The following is a 14,556-nucleotide window of genomic DNA, read 5'->3' as shown; positions in this document are numbered from 1 at the left end:
CAGTGCGCACGGCCAGCCGCGCCAAGTTGGTCGCGCGCGCGTTCCTGCTTTTCTCGACTTTTTTTTAATCGGCGTCCTCCGGCGGCCGGCGGAACCGCGGCCGGGCGGAAGATGCGAGTTCTCGCAGCGAGCGTGCGAGATCTCGGTTCAATTTGCCTCGCTTCGTGACGAGATCCCGCGATCTCTTATTCTACTCTTTCTTCTCGCGTTCTTCCTCCCCACCGCCGCCGCACTGCACGTATCGCGACAAGGACGTATACCCGAATGGCTTCGGTGGACAAGACGCGGTGAAGTTTGCCGCACACCGGAAAACAACGCGGCAGCCAATAGTCTTGCACGCGTACCGCTGCTGCGAGAAAAGCGGGCTATCGATTGGCTGCCGCGTGAATCGCGCATTTATTCCTTAGTGTCTCACTAGCATTGCACGCTACGTCTTGGGTTCTTTCTAGTGAACTATATTACTAGAAGTTACTATGCCGACAGTTTCAGCGAGTTTTCTTCTAGTAAATATAATATCAGTGACGTTGAAATTCTTTTTAGCCGGTGACAGTCGAAGGTGGATATTTCTCGACTGCGCGTCGTCTGCTAACGCGTAATCGATTCATCGAAACTTGAATACTTTACGATAACGTTACAATGACACGTCTGTCCACGTCTCGAGTGTAGGAATAAATCTACGTGGTATAATTATCGTTAAACTTCTCGCTACCTTGGACGATTCGTTCAATGACTGTCATCGTCGCACGAAAACGAAAAATTATTTCGTAAGGAAGAACATTTATCAACTCGTACCGTCATGTTGAAGGCTGTTATTCTCATCGGCAGTCCCTTGAAGGGTTTGTATCATCATCGAAGCCAGTTCAAATTGTGAAACTTCAATTAAATCGAGCATCACCTTAATTGTAACGGTGTGATTGTATATCTGTATTGTATACCCAATTGTATGCATATCAAGATTTGATGTATATAATTTATATTTATATTATTATCTATATTAATATATTTATAATAACTTATATTATTGTTATCCTGTAGGAACGCGATTTAGGCCTCTGTCTTTGGATATTCCAAAGCCGTTGTTCCCAGTAGCTGGATTGCCTATGATACAACACCACATCGAGGCATGTGCCAAAGTGCCTGGGCTCAACGAAGTGCTGATAATTGGCGCGTACCCAAAGAATGATTTAGCTCAGTTTGTGCAGGAGATGTCGAGCACTTATGGCATCATTATCAGATACCTGCAGGAATTTACTCCCCTTGGAACGGCGGGAGGCATGTACCACTTCCGTGACCAGATCCGTTCAGGCAGCCCGACATATTTTTTTATAATGAACGGAGACGTCTGTGCTGACTTTCCCCTCCTGGAGATGTTAGATTTTCACAGCGGCAAACAGGCGCTGCTCACGATTATGGCCACCGAGGCGACACGTCAGCAATCCTTGAATTACGGGTGCATGGTTTTGGGAAGAGAGGGCGAAGTGGCGCATTACGTAGAAAAGCCTTCGACCTTCGTGTCGACCCTGATCAACTGCGGAGTGTACCTTGCCTCTCCGGACATTTTCCAAACAATGGCGGATGTGTTTTATGCGAACCAGCAGCAGGATCACATGATGTAAAGTTCTCAAAGTGTCTGCCTCGAGTAAGTTTCATGAATTATCTACCTCTCTTAATTGTGTCATCGCATCGCAGGCAGTTATGTTGCAACGGCAGAGATCCAGCGCACATCGCGTTCGAGCAGGACATACTTACACGTTTGGCAGGCTCTGGAAGGTTGTTCGCACTTCCCGTGTTCAGATGGTGGTCGCAGGTGAAGACCGCGGGCTCCGCGATATACGCCAATCGCCATTACTTGGCTGTCCACAAGCAGAAGCAGCCGGACCGCCTTGCTTCCACGAATAACGCTTCCTGTAACATTATAGGGGACGTATACATTCATCCATCAGCTACTATACATCCGACTTCCACGGTACGAGGATAAATCTCTCGCTGCGGTCTGTAGGATCATCCGCGTGACCTACTGAACTCCCGTTTCTTACAGCTGGGTCCAAACGTGAGCGTGGGTCCGAACACGACTATCGGGCCCGGTGTGAGAATTAGAGAGTCGATTGTACTGGCCAATGCGCACATACAGGCACATTCTCTTATCCTGCATAGCATCATAGGAACCGGCACCAACGTGGGTGAATGGGCACGCGTTGAAGGGACTCCTTGCGATCCCAATCCTAACAAGCCGTTCGCGAAAATGGACAATTTGCCGCTATTCAATGCGAATGGCAAGCTGAATCCTTCCATCACGATACTTGGTAAAGAAATAAGATACTTGCAACGTGCCCCCTAATAATGGTCCGCTGTTTGCAATTGCACATTTGATTTCAGGCACCAGCGTGAGTTTGGCTGCCGAGAAAATACTACTGAACTCGATTGTTCTGCCCCACAAGGAACTCACGAGAAACTATAAGAATGAAATAATTCTTTAATCATCTGTCCGTTACAACTGAGACTAACACACAAGCTGCACAAATGATAAAGCATTAAGTACAATATACTTTTCGAAAGATTTTTACGTTAAATTAGATTTATAAAGGGTTTCGATAATCTTGTAATAATTTTTGGAATAATTTTGTAAGATTGACGTAAGATATTTATGTACATTGTGTATGCATGATTACAAATGGAAATTTTGTACATAGGAGCAGTGTGGCGAAGCACAAAACCTTTTTAAGGCATATCTTATAGACGCTTATATTGTATATATTATATAATTGCCTATGTACATGTTATATATTATGAAATATACATATATGTATAGACATATATATATATATCGTTACTCTGATATTTTAGTCTAGCGTCAAAAAGTACGTCAGAAAATCATTTCATTTAACAATTTATCCCGGAACGTTACTCGAAACACGCATGCACGTCCAAGGATGTGCGATCGCGCGAGGGTACGGTGCGGCAAACTCGCACACGTTAGCACCAGCAGCCGCGTATCGAGGCGATCGGTACGCGGGAGGAAGGATAACCGGAAAAAATCCTGACGGAGCATCGCACGGCCAGGCCGCCTAAGGTGAGGCTCGCTCCTGCGTTCCTCACCGGCGGCGCCAGGTGTTTTCGGCCGCGGCCGTGTGCGAGCGAGCGAGAGAGCGAGTGCGCAGCGCGCGCGTAAAATAGCCGCGTTGGATCGCGCTGAATCAACAGGTAGATCGGCGGGTCGGTATGCGTGGGACGTCGTGCGCGGCACGGTCTCTCGTAGCGCCGGGATTCGCCGCGGGTCCCTGCGAAAGATGCAGTGCGCGAGCGAGCATCGCAACGACACGCCACCGCGGCGAGGACGACGACGAGTCTTAGGGGGCGACTTGAGATCGGCAGCCGACGGACAGCGGGAGGGAGCGGCGCTCCGGGTGGAGACGCGCGTTCTCTAAACTCGCGTGCTCGCTCGCGCACGGGCGGATTCCGCGCATACCAACGCCGCTGGTCCAGCTTCCCCGCGAGCGGCGCGGCGGCCGCATCGGGAGAGTGATTTTTGTGATCGCCGCTCTCGTCAATGACACGCGCGGAATGCGCTGAGCGAGCGCGCGATCCCACGCTGCGCTGTACGCGCCGACATTGTTGCGCGTCCGCCTCGTTACGCTGGGCCATTTAAAAATCGTCCGGACGCGACAGTGAAGTGCGAGAGTGCGCGAGAATTTCGAATGCGGCGCAGAACGAACGCGAGACTCGTCGACGTCGTTAGAGCGATGTGCGTTTCGTCCCGGTGCATAACGGACAAATGATCCCGCTCCTCGTGACACTGAACATTGTTGCATATTTATAATCCTCTCTGCCAAATTTCTTCTGGTAATTTCAACTGTATTTTCGACGCTGGAACAATGCATTTTTTAATTTTATATGTCAAAAATCATAGAAATATATTTATTTTTAATAATAATTCAGAGAAGAATGTGTGATCTGTTTCATAAAATTTAGAATAGTAAATAATAAACGTAGGAAAAATATAAAAATATGTAAGCATTATTATCAATGCTTACATATTAACTTGAATGTTGCGACTGAAATCAATATTTTTCTTGGTAAGAAACTAATGTCGTGCAAAAAACTTTTTTAAATTAAAATATTTTGTTTCTTATCTATATAAGTATCTATATAGTAATGTTAATAATTGTATTGCATAATTTAATGCGATATTTTGTTCGCAGGAAGTGAAGAGTGGATTGATAAAAGCAACATAAAAAGATTGCTAGGCATTCCAAATGGGCGATAAAAGCCCATTATGGCCCAGTGTCATCAATCACAACATCAGCACGAATTTTTGCCCCTGTGCGACGTCCTATTCAACATTATTTCTTTAGCATCCTACTTTTGCGATGTTGTCTTTGACTTTGCGATGATATACTCTCTCGCCCATCAAGCAATAGCACCACCCGTGCTTTTTCCACTGAGCATCACTTTCATAGCTACTTCTTTGTTGATCTCTCAAGTTAGTATCTAAACGAGCAAGCAAGCATTTAAAAAGAAAAAGGTCTTTATACCTGCTAACTCATGTCTTTATGATCTTTGCAGATTGTCAGCTTACGGTGGTATCTCTGGGGAGCCAGGGGTAAACTAACAAACAGCAATGCGTCCGACTGCGACGTGAATCCAGTGAAGAAAATTGGCAACTGGGCTGTAGGCTACGTTCTCTTGCTCCATTCTACCCAAATTGGTGTGCTATGGAGATATTTCAAGTTATTTATCCCAGTCAATTTAACTTATGTGAAGCATGAGGTACGAAGGAATTTCAGATTACTCACGCATCAAGAAAGAAGTCTCCACTCGGTCTCCCGTCTTATGCAAATTTTATTATTTTATTCCGCAGGTGAGGGAACTCTGTGTGTTACGGCTGATACACGCGTTTTGCGAGGCCGCCCCGATGCTGCTGCTGCAGCTGTATCTCTATCTATCCATCGACACCACTGACGGCGGTGAGATAGAGGCCGGGAAACCAAAGGAAAGCGAGGACAAGGACGTCAGTAAATTGGCCAAGTTGACGCTGGTGTCGGCAGGGTTCTCCTTGTGGAGCGTGTGCTGGGCGGTGGCCAGTTTCAGCAAAGGTGCCGCGCGCCTACGCAATCTAGAACGCCTAGTGCTGACGTGGCTGGGGGTGCTGGCGCAGCTATTCTGGCGTCTGGGAACCGTGAGCGCTCGTGTCGGAGCACTGGTTGCATACGCTTCGCTGTACGGTGGACAATGGTTGTTGATCGTCATGGCCCTACACTGGTTGACCATGTTGACGTGGCTACTGCTCACGCCGGATGGACTCTTCCACGGCGGCGAGCGCCTGCCTCTCCTTAGGAAGACTTTTCTCGCCTCTCTCCTCGCCTTCGTGTACATATTTGCATACGTTAATCTACATGAAACAAATCATCGTCAGAAAATGGTTAGTACACGCGTAGCACACGGAAAAATCTTGCGATTAGTAGGTCTAGCTAGCTCATTATATCTATTGGATGTCTGTGCAGGTGATATTTTACACCGTGATGTTCTTGGAAAACAGTTTGCTCATCGGCGTGTGGATGACCGGTGTTAACCGCGCTGACGTTTTGCCTCAGCAGCAGCATTTACATCCACTTACTCTAGCACTGACTCTTCTAGCTTTATTTTTCGGTGGCATGTTTTTCATGGGTCTCTATTACAGGTGAGTGAGTTTTACAGGAACGAACTTGACGCCAATTGAGCTTTAACTTTCCAATGTTACAATTTTAATTAAAAATTTGCTTATAGATTTTTTCACGTGAGAAGATTAAGGTACGAAGCTGGCGGAAGGATGACAGGCTCGAATCTCACGACGTTGTCCAATCAGGTATAACATGCGGTAGATTTCAGTCCTATTTTCTGAAAAGCACTGTTACGCATCTTCTAATTGCTTAGGACAATGCGGAAGAGAAGCAAGTAGATTACAACGAAGAGAAGAAGGTCAACATCAGCATCGGCATGAGAAAAGTGAAATTGAGCAACGGTGGTATACCAGGCGTATTCAATTGTCGTTTCGCGAATCCAACGGCTGTGAATCCGAATCGCAAGAAGAAGAAGCCGACCACCTTCGTACCTCCGCCGCCGCCGCAGCCGCAAACGGGCACGGTGATGAATTCCGTGACGGCAATGGGAGAACCGAAGCAGTGGCTGAACGTGGGCAATGGATCGCGGCAATTGATCCCATTTTGGAAGAAACCGCTGTCGACTAACATAGTGCAGGTATAGACATTTGCGATGAAGTTTTAGATTTACGTACTCTACATTGCGTTAGCATAATAATTACAACGCAATTAATTTTTCAGAACGACGGTTCCCATGAGCGGAAAAGCGAAACTGACGTAGCGATCAGTGGTTCGTTAAACGTCACCTTAATACGGGAAAAATTGAAAGAGAAGAAGCAGCAGCAACTGCGCGAACTGCGGGCCATACAAGAGGAGATCAAGGAGGGCAAATTGTTCCCACCTCCGTCCGCATCGACATCCTCCTTCTCGTCCTCCCCCTCCGCCTCGAACCAGCAACCACCGCCGAACACGAAGCTGCATACCTCTCCGAGTTCACCGTTATTCACGTCCCCGCCGTCGTTCTCTGAGCAGAACGGCGGTGGCGCGTTGTCGTCCTGGCCACCCGTGAAGATGCACTGCCTCTTACCGCCGCCGCCCTCCTCCCCGTACTATCACAATCCACACCCCTCGAATCCATGGAGAGTGGCGCCTCAACGAGAGCGAGCAGACACGCCGGAGATACTGCTGGCACCGCGATGCCTTCCGCATCATTATCCTCATTGGTCTCCGCCTGGACATCTCAGTCATAGGTAATGAAAAATCCATCAAAATCTACTGAGAAAAAAAATCTGGACGAATTAATTGGATCGAATTTTCTCCGGCAGACTGCACACGAATCAAAATGGAGCTGAGGAAAGTTCCAAGGGCGAAGGCGAGGGGGAGGCGGAGGTCAGCGATATGGAGGGTAGTCAGGTCTCGTTACCCAGAAGTTACACGCTTCCCCGCGAATTTAAGTATAATCATCCCAGCAACGCCGTGAGGGAACGAGAGCGTCGCGCGGGAAATAATAAAGTGCCACCTTCACGCTTTTATTTGCCGTCCACTAATAGCTCTGATGGTGAGTATTTAATATCATAAAAGTTTCATGTACATCTATCTTCATACACAACTCAAGCTAATCAGATACGGATTATGCTTCTCTTAACGCTGATTGTATCGTTCTCAGGTGATGTAGATAGTGCCGATAACGAGGATGAGACGGATTCGGAAGCGCAAATTCGAACGAAGGCCAGTCACGCTCATAATCACGATGAGGCCTTGCAGAGGCGTCACATCTACGAAAACAACGAAGGGAACAACGTTCTCGATACTAATCCGGAATGCGGCGCGTCCAATAATTGTTATCCAAATAATTCTCACGGTGCCTTACGACCGAATCAGTTGCTTAGAACTCGAGTGAAACATGAAACGAAACTTTGAACTTTTATTGTAACGCATAATTATAAATTTCGCCATGACACGCACGCCTAGCGTTGAAAAATCTCTTCAAAAATTCGATGTTTTAAGTATTGAAAAGCCGTTGCCTCGAGACGTGTAAATATATAATTTGTAATACGCTCACACGTAAACGTATATTTAAAAGCATCTCTTTTGCTGGGAGTGTATGCCTGCTTGCAATACGATACTTTACTCGCAATAGAAAACTTAATTTAATAATCTTATTTCGTCGTGATGTCGCGCAATTGTGCAAATATGCAATATCACGATCGATCGAATATGTCTAGATAAATTTTAGAGAAGAAGACATATAGGGGATAAGTAATAAGTGCCTTATTTTAATAAAATTAGTGTACGACGTGAATGTTTTACATGACACATAAAGTTACCTGAATATACTAGAAATCGCGCGTACACTTCTTGCTCTCGTACTTATACAACGCATACGCAACAATAAAAATTCGCAATAACGAATTTAAGGTATTATGATAAGCTATTTAAAGAGATATATTCATATTTTGTTATACATTTGTAAATATACAATCTTCCGATATTTCTTCTGCGTTCTTTCTATTTTCCTTACAATTTATTTTTATTTTTCTTTTTTCTGAATTTTTTATTCTTTACCTTGAAGTATTTTATGGATATTGTGGCATGATCAATTGTAACGCGTGTACGCTTATCGTGTTGTTTTGACACATATGCATAAAATATGTTATAAATAGTTTTATGTGCATTATAAATACCTTTATGCATGATATTCGCTTCTTGCGATTTGTATAAATAGGACGCATTTTCCGGGACTGATTCAGAACATTATTAACGTCCTACTTTGCGAACATCTTGTTACTTTCCGCGAAAATAGTAAGTTACTTTATCTGCACAATTTCTCCTTGCACACATTGATTTTTGTATTTTATAAAATTAGTGTTGAGACTTGTGTGAACAGATTCTAATTGGAAACGTATTTTGTAACATTTCACGCTAGCGAAATGTTTCTGCGCAAATAATAAGTATTAATAAGATTGAGTAAATTATCAGATTCGTATCTGTGTCAAGATATCGCAACTGATACTAATATAATTCCCGAGAGAAAATGTGCCGATGATTAAAACATTATCAATTGTCGTTAGGCTTGATTTTTCAAATAAGATTATCGCGATTGTTCTATAAATGCACGGGAAAACGTCAGATAATTGTAGTCGAGTTGATTTCTTTAAGCAGTCACTAACGTTTTTTAAATCCTGAGAATCTCTGGTATTTACTACAATATTACTTATATTAAGTTATTTTATATAATCCAGTGTTTATTACATTATGTTACATGATTCATTATTTATCTAATTGTTGTCTAATTCTGTTGCAGTATATTTTCTCGTTAAAATGAAGTGTCTAGTGATTGTTTTAATTGCAATGCTCGCTGTTAATGCCGTAACAGCTGCTTCTGATAAATGTAAGCCTTGGCTGGGGCTTGTAAGTACAATTGAAAATAAAAGTACATGTTAGTGTCCCTGAGATCCCTTTTACAAAAAGAAAATATGTTTAGACCCTCATTTATGATTATAATATCACATTCATAACATGTACATATATGTACATGTCATTTTCAACTTGAATGATTTTAGTATATAATAAATTCTTATACTTACAGTGCCACCTGACTGACGACTGCTGTCGTAACTTGGTATGCTTGACATATCTGGCTAAATGTATTCCCGGTAAAATTTCGAATGATGACAGACCTATTGGAGATGGACCTTTTCCTCCAGGATATCCAAATTAACAATGATTAAAAACAATAGTTAAAAATGTGAAATGAAAATGAGAGTGAAGAGCTCCAATTAATATCGAATTAAATAAACATTAAATACCCAAAATTCTTTTTCTTTAAGAAACCTATCAATCATCAATCTGAGATATCAAGATTCATCAATATGAGACATGATACATACATGCATCGCTATATCGTACAATTTAACTGATGCTATTCAAAATATTAGATAGCAAACGCTACCCGGATCGTATGTAACGAAAAGTGGTACCTTTGCTACATCTCAACGAAAGGGAATGCGCGATCGGGTCGTCGCCCCGCGAAATCACATTCGCGAGGAACGCGTCGGACCGTCACTCAGTCGCGCGTCATTGGACGCATTTTCGTAATGACCGACCAAAATTATCGATGAGCGACCACCGCTGGCTCATCGGTGATAATAGCGTAACGGATGGTGGCAACGGTACACCATCCCTCGCGCGCACGTTCCCTGACGTGCGAGGCGCGAACGAGCAAAAAGAAACGGACCGGCGAAAGAAGAGAAGGGATGAGAACGAGGGCGAGATGCAGAGGACGAGCAGCGCTGCTAAGTCGAATGTCGAGTGATGCCAAAGTTAAATATAAATGCGGGCGGCGAGAGAGAGCGTCGCGACGCCCCATCCTGGATCGATGATCCAGCACCGGGGCCAGTCTCTCCGTGATCCGCGTCGCGATCCGGTACAGAGATCACCCTCCCTCTGTCTCTCGCCACCCCCGAATCACACCCCGATAATCAATCAATCAAGTTCCTCACGAGCGATCGGTTCATCACCAATCGCGAGTTCCGCAGCGAATCCCCGGCAAAAGGGGAAACGAGCGAAAAAAGTGCGAAGGAGTACGGAGGTACGATCAGTTCACGTTCTCGTGCGTATAAGATCAATCGGACATCGAGATTGCTTAATCTTGTCGAGAAGAACCTGGATTTATCGATCGTTCGTGTCGGAGGTACCGACTCCGAGGTACTCCATCATAACTTTGCGATACAAGTTCTTCTCAGATTTTAAATAAATGTTTTCTACGGTGTCAGGATACTAATAATTGCCAAGGTGCATTGTAAGGATTGAACGATCTTTTCAGAAAGCTTTTTAACTTGGAGCCCTACAGAATTAATATTCAAAGCAAAAAGAATTAATAGTTCAAGTTGCGACCGGAGATCTTGGAACGTCATGTATTTTATGACTCGTGTGGGTGGTTGTTTGCTTGCGCGTGTGCAATAGTTACGGACTGTTGCGTAATTTATAAGAATCTTATTAATTTAACATGATACATTATCACGGTAAGTGTTGTAACATCCTTGCTAGCGTTACATTGATTAGCATTAGATCAGCACGGGGAGGGATCTAAAATATATTCTTTATCAGCAGCGAATCGGTTCGAAATATCAAAGTCGATTGCGACAAATGAGCTCTTAAAGTTGAGTCATTGCAAAATTCGTTCAACAATGTGCAGCTTCTGCATTTACAGCGTGACACCGGTGATATTATGTCGTAGGGTCGACAGGGTGAGCTCCAATAATAATTGCTGACCGGCGAGTCGGTGCGAACGATTCTGTCAGCGACATCCATTCCGAACACCGACTATTTCTGATCATCAATTCGGCAGAGAGATCTTATTTTTGGACGCAGCATCCGAGGTCCAGGATCCAGCGAAACGCTAACGTCTCACTGTAACGTCTACGGATGATCCCTCCTCGCGCTAAATATTCCAGCGGTCTGTCCGAGTCCTAGCTTTTCGTCCCTTGAGCGAGATCAAGATTCCGGTGTTTCATTTGGCAAACAAAATGCTCCGTTATTGCAGCATCTTGAATCTTGAAACTAATAGTTTTGCAATTAAAATGATTATTCTCAGAAGTCAAAGATTCAATGATGCCGTCCCGTTGGCTTCACGCGTCTTAATTGTTGTAAATGTATTCTAACTGACAGATAGTAGAGAACGATGTCTCCACGAATCCCCTCGTATTCTCATGGAACGACATAAATTTACTTACGAACCACGCCAGTTAGTGCTGGTTTTGCAGTGAGAGTGACAATAGACATTGGTATTATGCGATCCTGCGTTTAAATTAACATTTTAAAGTCCGCCGCTAATTCGTGCGCGCTTTTATGTCGATGTCGAAGCACGAGCTGGAGATTTTCCTCGGATGACAACAGATCGCGATTCAAAGGGAAATTGCGGGACTTTTCAAGATTTGTATCTTCTGACTATGTCAACCGCGACGTTTCGATAATGCTTCTGCGCTTACGTTCATCGGATGATCATCCCGCACTCCACGATCCATGCTCCACGTGTGCACGGACGAGTAACTTGCGAGACGACTACGAGTCATTAATATCCGTGTCAGTTTCCGAAATACCGGACGCGATTATTGCGAATGTACCTGCCAGTCTGTCGGACGACCGTGTATAAACGGCGCGCTGGTCGAAAATAGAAATAGCGCTATATTTAGCCGGCCTACACTCGGTATCCGGCTAAAAAGCTTAAAACTTTTCGGTCTGCGGGCATTCGGGGCGCGACGCGCTTCCTCTTTCGATTTTACGATGCGTAAAATTACCTGGCGAGACATTGTAGTCGGTCTCGAACCTAATATCGTTTGCCGCGACTCTCTGAATATGATAAATGCGAGGATTACGATTGAAGGTCGCCTTGATGCATCACCGAAATTAAATAGGTCCGTAGACGCACACTGTCGTTTCCAGTTGCCAAGATCTCTGGTATCAACGAACTCTAGCACGGCCGAAATCTTTCGAAATGCTTCCCGATATATCTCCGAGAATGCAGAGCACAGCGATGCTTGAGTAAGCCTGTTGTTGAAGCTAATGAAGTAATGGGACATTAAAAGAATTATGAGAAACGAGAAATCTGCTGCCGAGATTTTATTTCAGATGCTGCTGTATGTATATTGCCTGCCGTGCTATCTTGCCTGTCGTCATTTTATAATGTTTAATATGTTGACGATTATGTGCAAATATACATCTTCTTTTCTGCATCAATGTGCAAAAGTTCATAAGTACATGCATATGCATCGTATGGTAGTCACCTATTTCGAGAGACTTTTGGCCGTGTGCCAAACGTTGAATAGCAAACGCTATTATGCGACCCAAAGTACGGTTAATGTCTTTAAGTTCATCCGTAGAAAGGTTTCTCTGAAAATATCTTTCACCGCTGTCAATCAAACGTTAGATTGCGCCTCGTTCCAGACATGGTTCGTTCTTGGCATTCAATTTACAGCATTATTACTTCATGCCGCTTGCTACGTGAACGTAATAAATCTGTCAACAAATATAATATTTTGCAATCGCGTTACATTTTCATCCTGTTTATCAATATGCGGTTCTGTTTTTCGAAACACTTTTGCGTGCCTCGTCGCAACTGAAATCTAATTAAGATTTAATGTCCAAGGTAACAGATTAGCCAAGAATGTCCATTTCTTTAATGAAATAATTAAACAGTGATGCAATAATCGAGATCCGACAGAAAGCAGTTCCTTAAATTATTCCCTCGTCTATCTGATCGCTCCTCTTTACAGCAATGCTCACCTGTGACCGAGGCGGAGTGAAAAGCAGTTCGAAGTAGCCCGAAATGTCACAACAGCATCCATCGAGGCCACCTGGGGGCCACGGGCCTCCGGGAGGCTGGTCAGGACGAGCTAACGCGAGTGCACCGAGTCCTTTTAGACCTGCCTCGCCCTACACGCCCTCGTCATCGCCGCATCCGCAAGGACGGGCCCTCCGTGGACCCCCGACGCCGGTCCATCCGGCTGCTCGACCTATGTCACCGCTCACGTATCCCGGAATAATGATGCACCCGATGAGCCCGGTACCGATCGGGATGCCCATCTCTCCCGGAATGTCGCCCGTCTTCGGCTGCCCCACTTCCGGTTACATCCAATGTCCAAGGCCACGGTGGCCTTCGCCGATTCCTACAAGCAGTCCAGCACCGAGGCCGTTCATACCGTTGCAGGTACTCATTTCCGCATCTGCAAAGAATGATAAACATTAATAAGTAACTTCAGAAGTAACAGAATAACTTCAGATTTTAATGTGAGAATGATCAATCCTTTGCTAACTTAATGATAAAGATTTTTCATGGGCATTGATACAATGTGTCTGCACGAGAAACTGTTTCTTCGATCTTTAGAGTTCCTTCAGAAGTGATTCGGCGTCGCCGATACCATGCGCGCCGCCGGAATATCTGATCGCGCCTTACAGAGCTGGGGATTACGAGTACATCGGCGTACCCTTAGACCATACGCAAACCGACGAAGAGAGCAGTGGTCCTAGCACGGCAGAGATCATCGCTAATCAGAGTCAGGATTACATAGATGAGAAGCTGGCCGAGTATCAAGCCACTATTCAACAATTGCAGGGTGAGTTTGATGAAATCCAACAAGATCAATTCGTCTCAATCACATGATGGAATCTGACGAGTCATATCATTTTTTCTACAAAAAGATGAGAATTGTGCGATATCGAGTTTTTCACGATTTTTACTAATTACAAAGGGTTTCAAGTTTACATTGAAAAATGGGCAAATGTCTGAATTACTTAGACGCAGGCTCTATGTTCGCACTTCTGAATATATCGCGGGAAAGTAAAGAGGAAAGTGTAAGGAGGATATGTCGTTGCTACGTTTTACACAACTGCAACGTGCATTCGCAGAATCGTAATTTGCACATCTTGCGTAACGGGCTCCTACTTGCGTCGCGTCGTGCGTCGCACCGCATGCTCATCGAATCAAACTGTGGTGCAGGGGAAATAGGATAGAATCTACGGAGACGTGAACAAGTTATAAATAGACATGACGAACACCTGCCGCGTTGTTCGCAATCGTTACGTTCGCTTTTCCTGATCGCTCGGTTGTCGGTCGCCGGATAGATGATCAGTTCACCGATAGACCGATACGACGGATGTTGGGAGACCAACTTTGATCTCTGCAACATGTTTGAGAAGTTATGCCTCAAGATTTCTCTCGGGTGGTTCCTTGGCAAACGTGACCACCGACTCTTTCTTGGCATGAATCTGATGAAGGGAACGTAAACTGTCTTTATCAGAGTGCGATAACGTGTCGGCGCTGCTTCAACTTTCCTAGTTCCGCTAGCGCATTTCACGATATATTCACTCGGTATATCTATATCTTAGATTACATAACGACGCGTGCTTGTTAACTCTGCGAAAACAAAATACTCCGTGCCATTAAGGGGGGAGCCTGCTTTAGAACGTTGAAAATAAGGTA

General features: G+C 44.7%; 3 protein-coding genes and 1 long non-coding RNA gene across 4 annotated transcripts; 3 read left to right on the top strand and 1 right to left on the bottom strand.

Annotated features, from left to right (window-relative positions):
• Nucleotides 1–511: 511 nt before the first annotated feature.
• LOC105280523 (mannose-1-phosphate guanyltransferase alpha) lies at nt 512–2,792 on the top strand. The gene is made up of 5 exons (XM_011341130.2): nt 512–836; nt 1,036–1,612; nt 1,690–1,966; nt 2,039–2,303; nt 2,377–2,792. The coding sequence occupies exons 1-5, from the start codon at nt 797–799 to the stop codon at nt 2,475–2,477; spliced, it is 1,260 nt and encodes a 419-aa protein (XP_011339432.1). The 5' UTR covers nt 512–796; the 3' UTR covers nt 2,478–2,792.
• A 103-nt stretch (nt 2,793–2,895) lies between these two features.
• On the top strand, nt 2,896–9,293 carry LOC105280518. Its single transcript, XM_026974440.1, has 12 exons — nt 2,896–3,840; nt 4,200–4,480; nt 4,564–4,767; nt 4,859–5,419; nt 5,502–5,677; nt 5,764–5,842; nt 5,911–6,234; nt 6,318–6,826; nt 6,902–7,134; nt 7,243–8,378; nt 8,881–8,967; nt 9,166–9,293. The coding sequence occupies exons 2-10, from the start codon at nt 4,274–4,276 to the stop codon at nt 7,494–7,496; spliced, it is 2,547 nt and encodes an 848-aa protein (XP_026830241.1). The 5' UTR covers nt 2,896–3,840; nt 4,200–4,273; the 3' UTR covers nt 7,497–8,378; nt 8,881–8,967; nt 9,166–9,293.
• LOC113563154 (proline-rich protein HaeIII subfamily 1-like) lies at nt 9,294–13,455 on the top strand. Its single transcript, XM_026974441.1, has 2 exons — nt 9,294–10,167; nt 12,851–13,455. Exon 2 carries the CDS (start codon nt 12,904–12,906, stop codon nt 13,321–13,323), a length of 420 nt encoding a protein of 139 aa, XP_026830242.1. The 5' UTR covers nt 9,294–10,167; nt 12,851–12,903; the 3' UTR covers nt 13,324–13,455.
• On the bottom strand, nt 12,185–12,950 carry LOC105280519. Its single transcript, XR_894136.1, has 2 exons — nt 12,861–12,950; nt 12,185–12,593 (listed from the first exon to the last, which is right to left on the bottom strand). It is a non-coding gene; the product is annotated as an uncharacterized LOC105280519 (long non-coding RNA).
• Nucleotides 13,456–14,556: the final 1,101 nt, after the last annotated feature.

This window comes from Ooceraea biroi, chromosome 12 (assembly GCF_003672135.1).
Source record: "Ooceraea biroi isolate clonal line C1 chromosome 12, Obir_v5.4, whole genome shotgun sequence".
Taxonomy (NCBI): Eukaryota; Metazoa; Arthropoda; class Insecta; order Hymenoptera; family Formicidae; genus Ooceraea; species Ooceraea biroi.
Note: the sequence above shows the minus strand (reverse complement) of the source record. Positions and strands in the feature narration are given on the sequence as shown.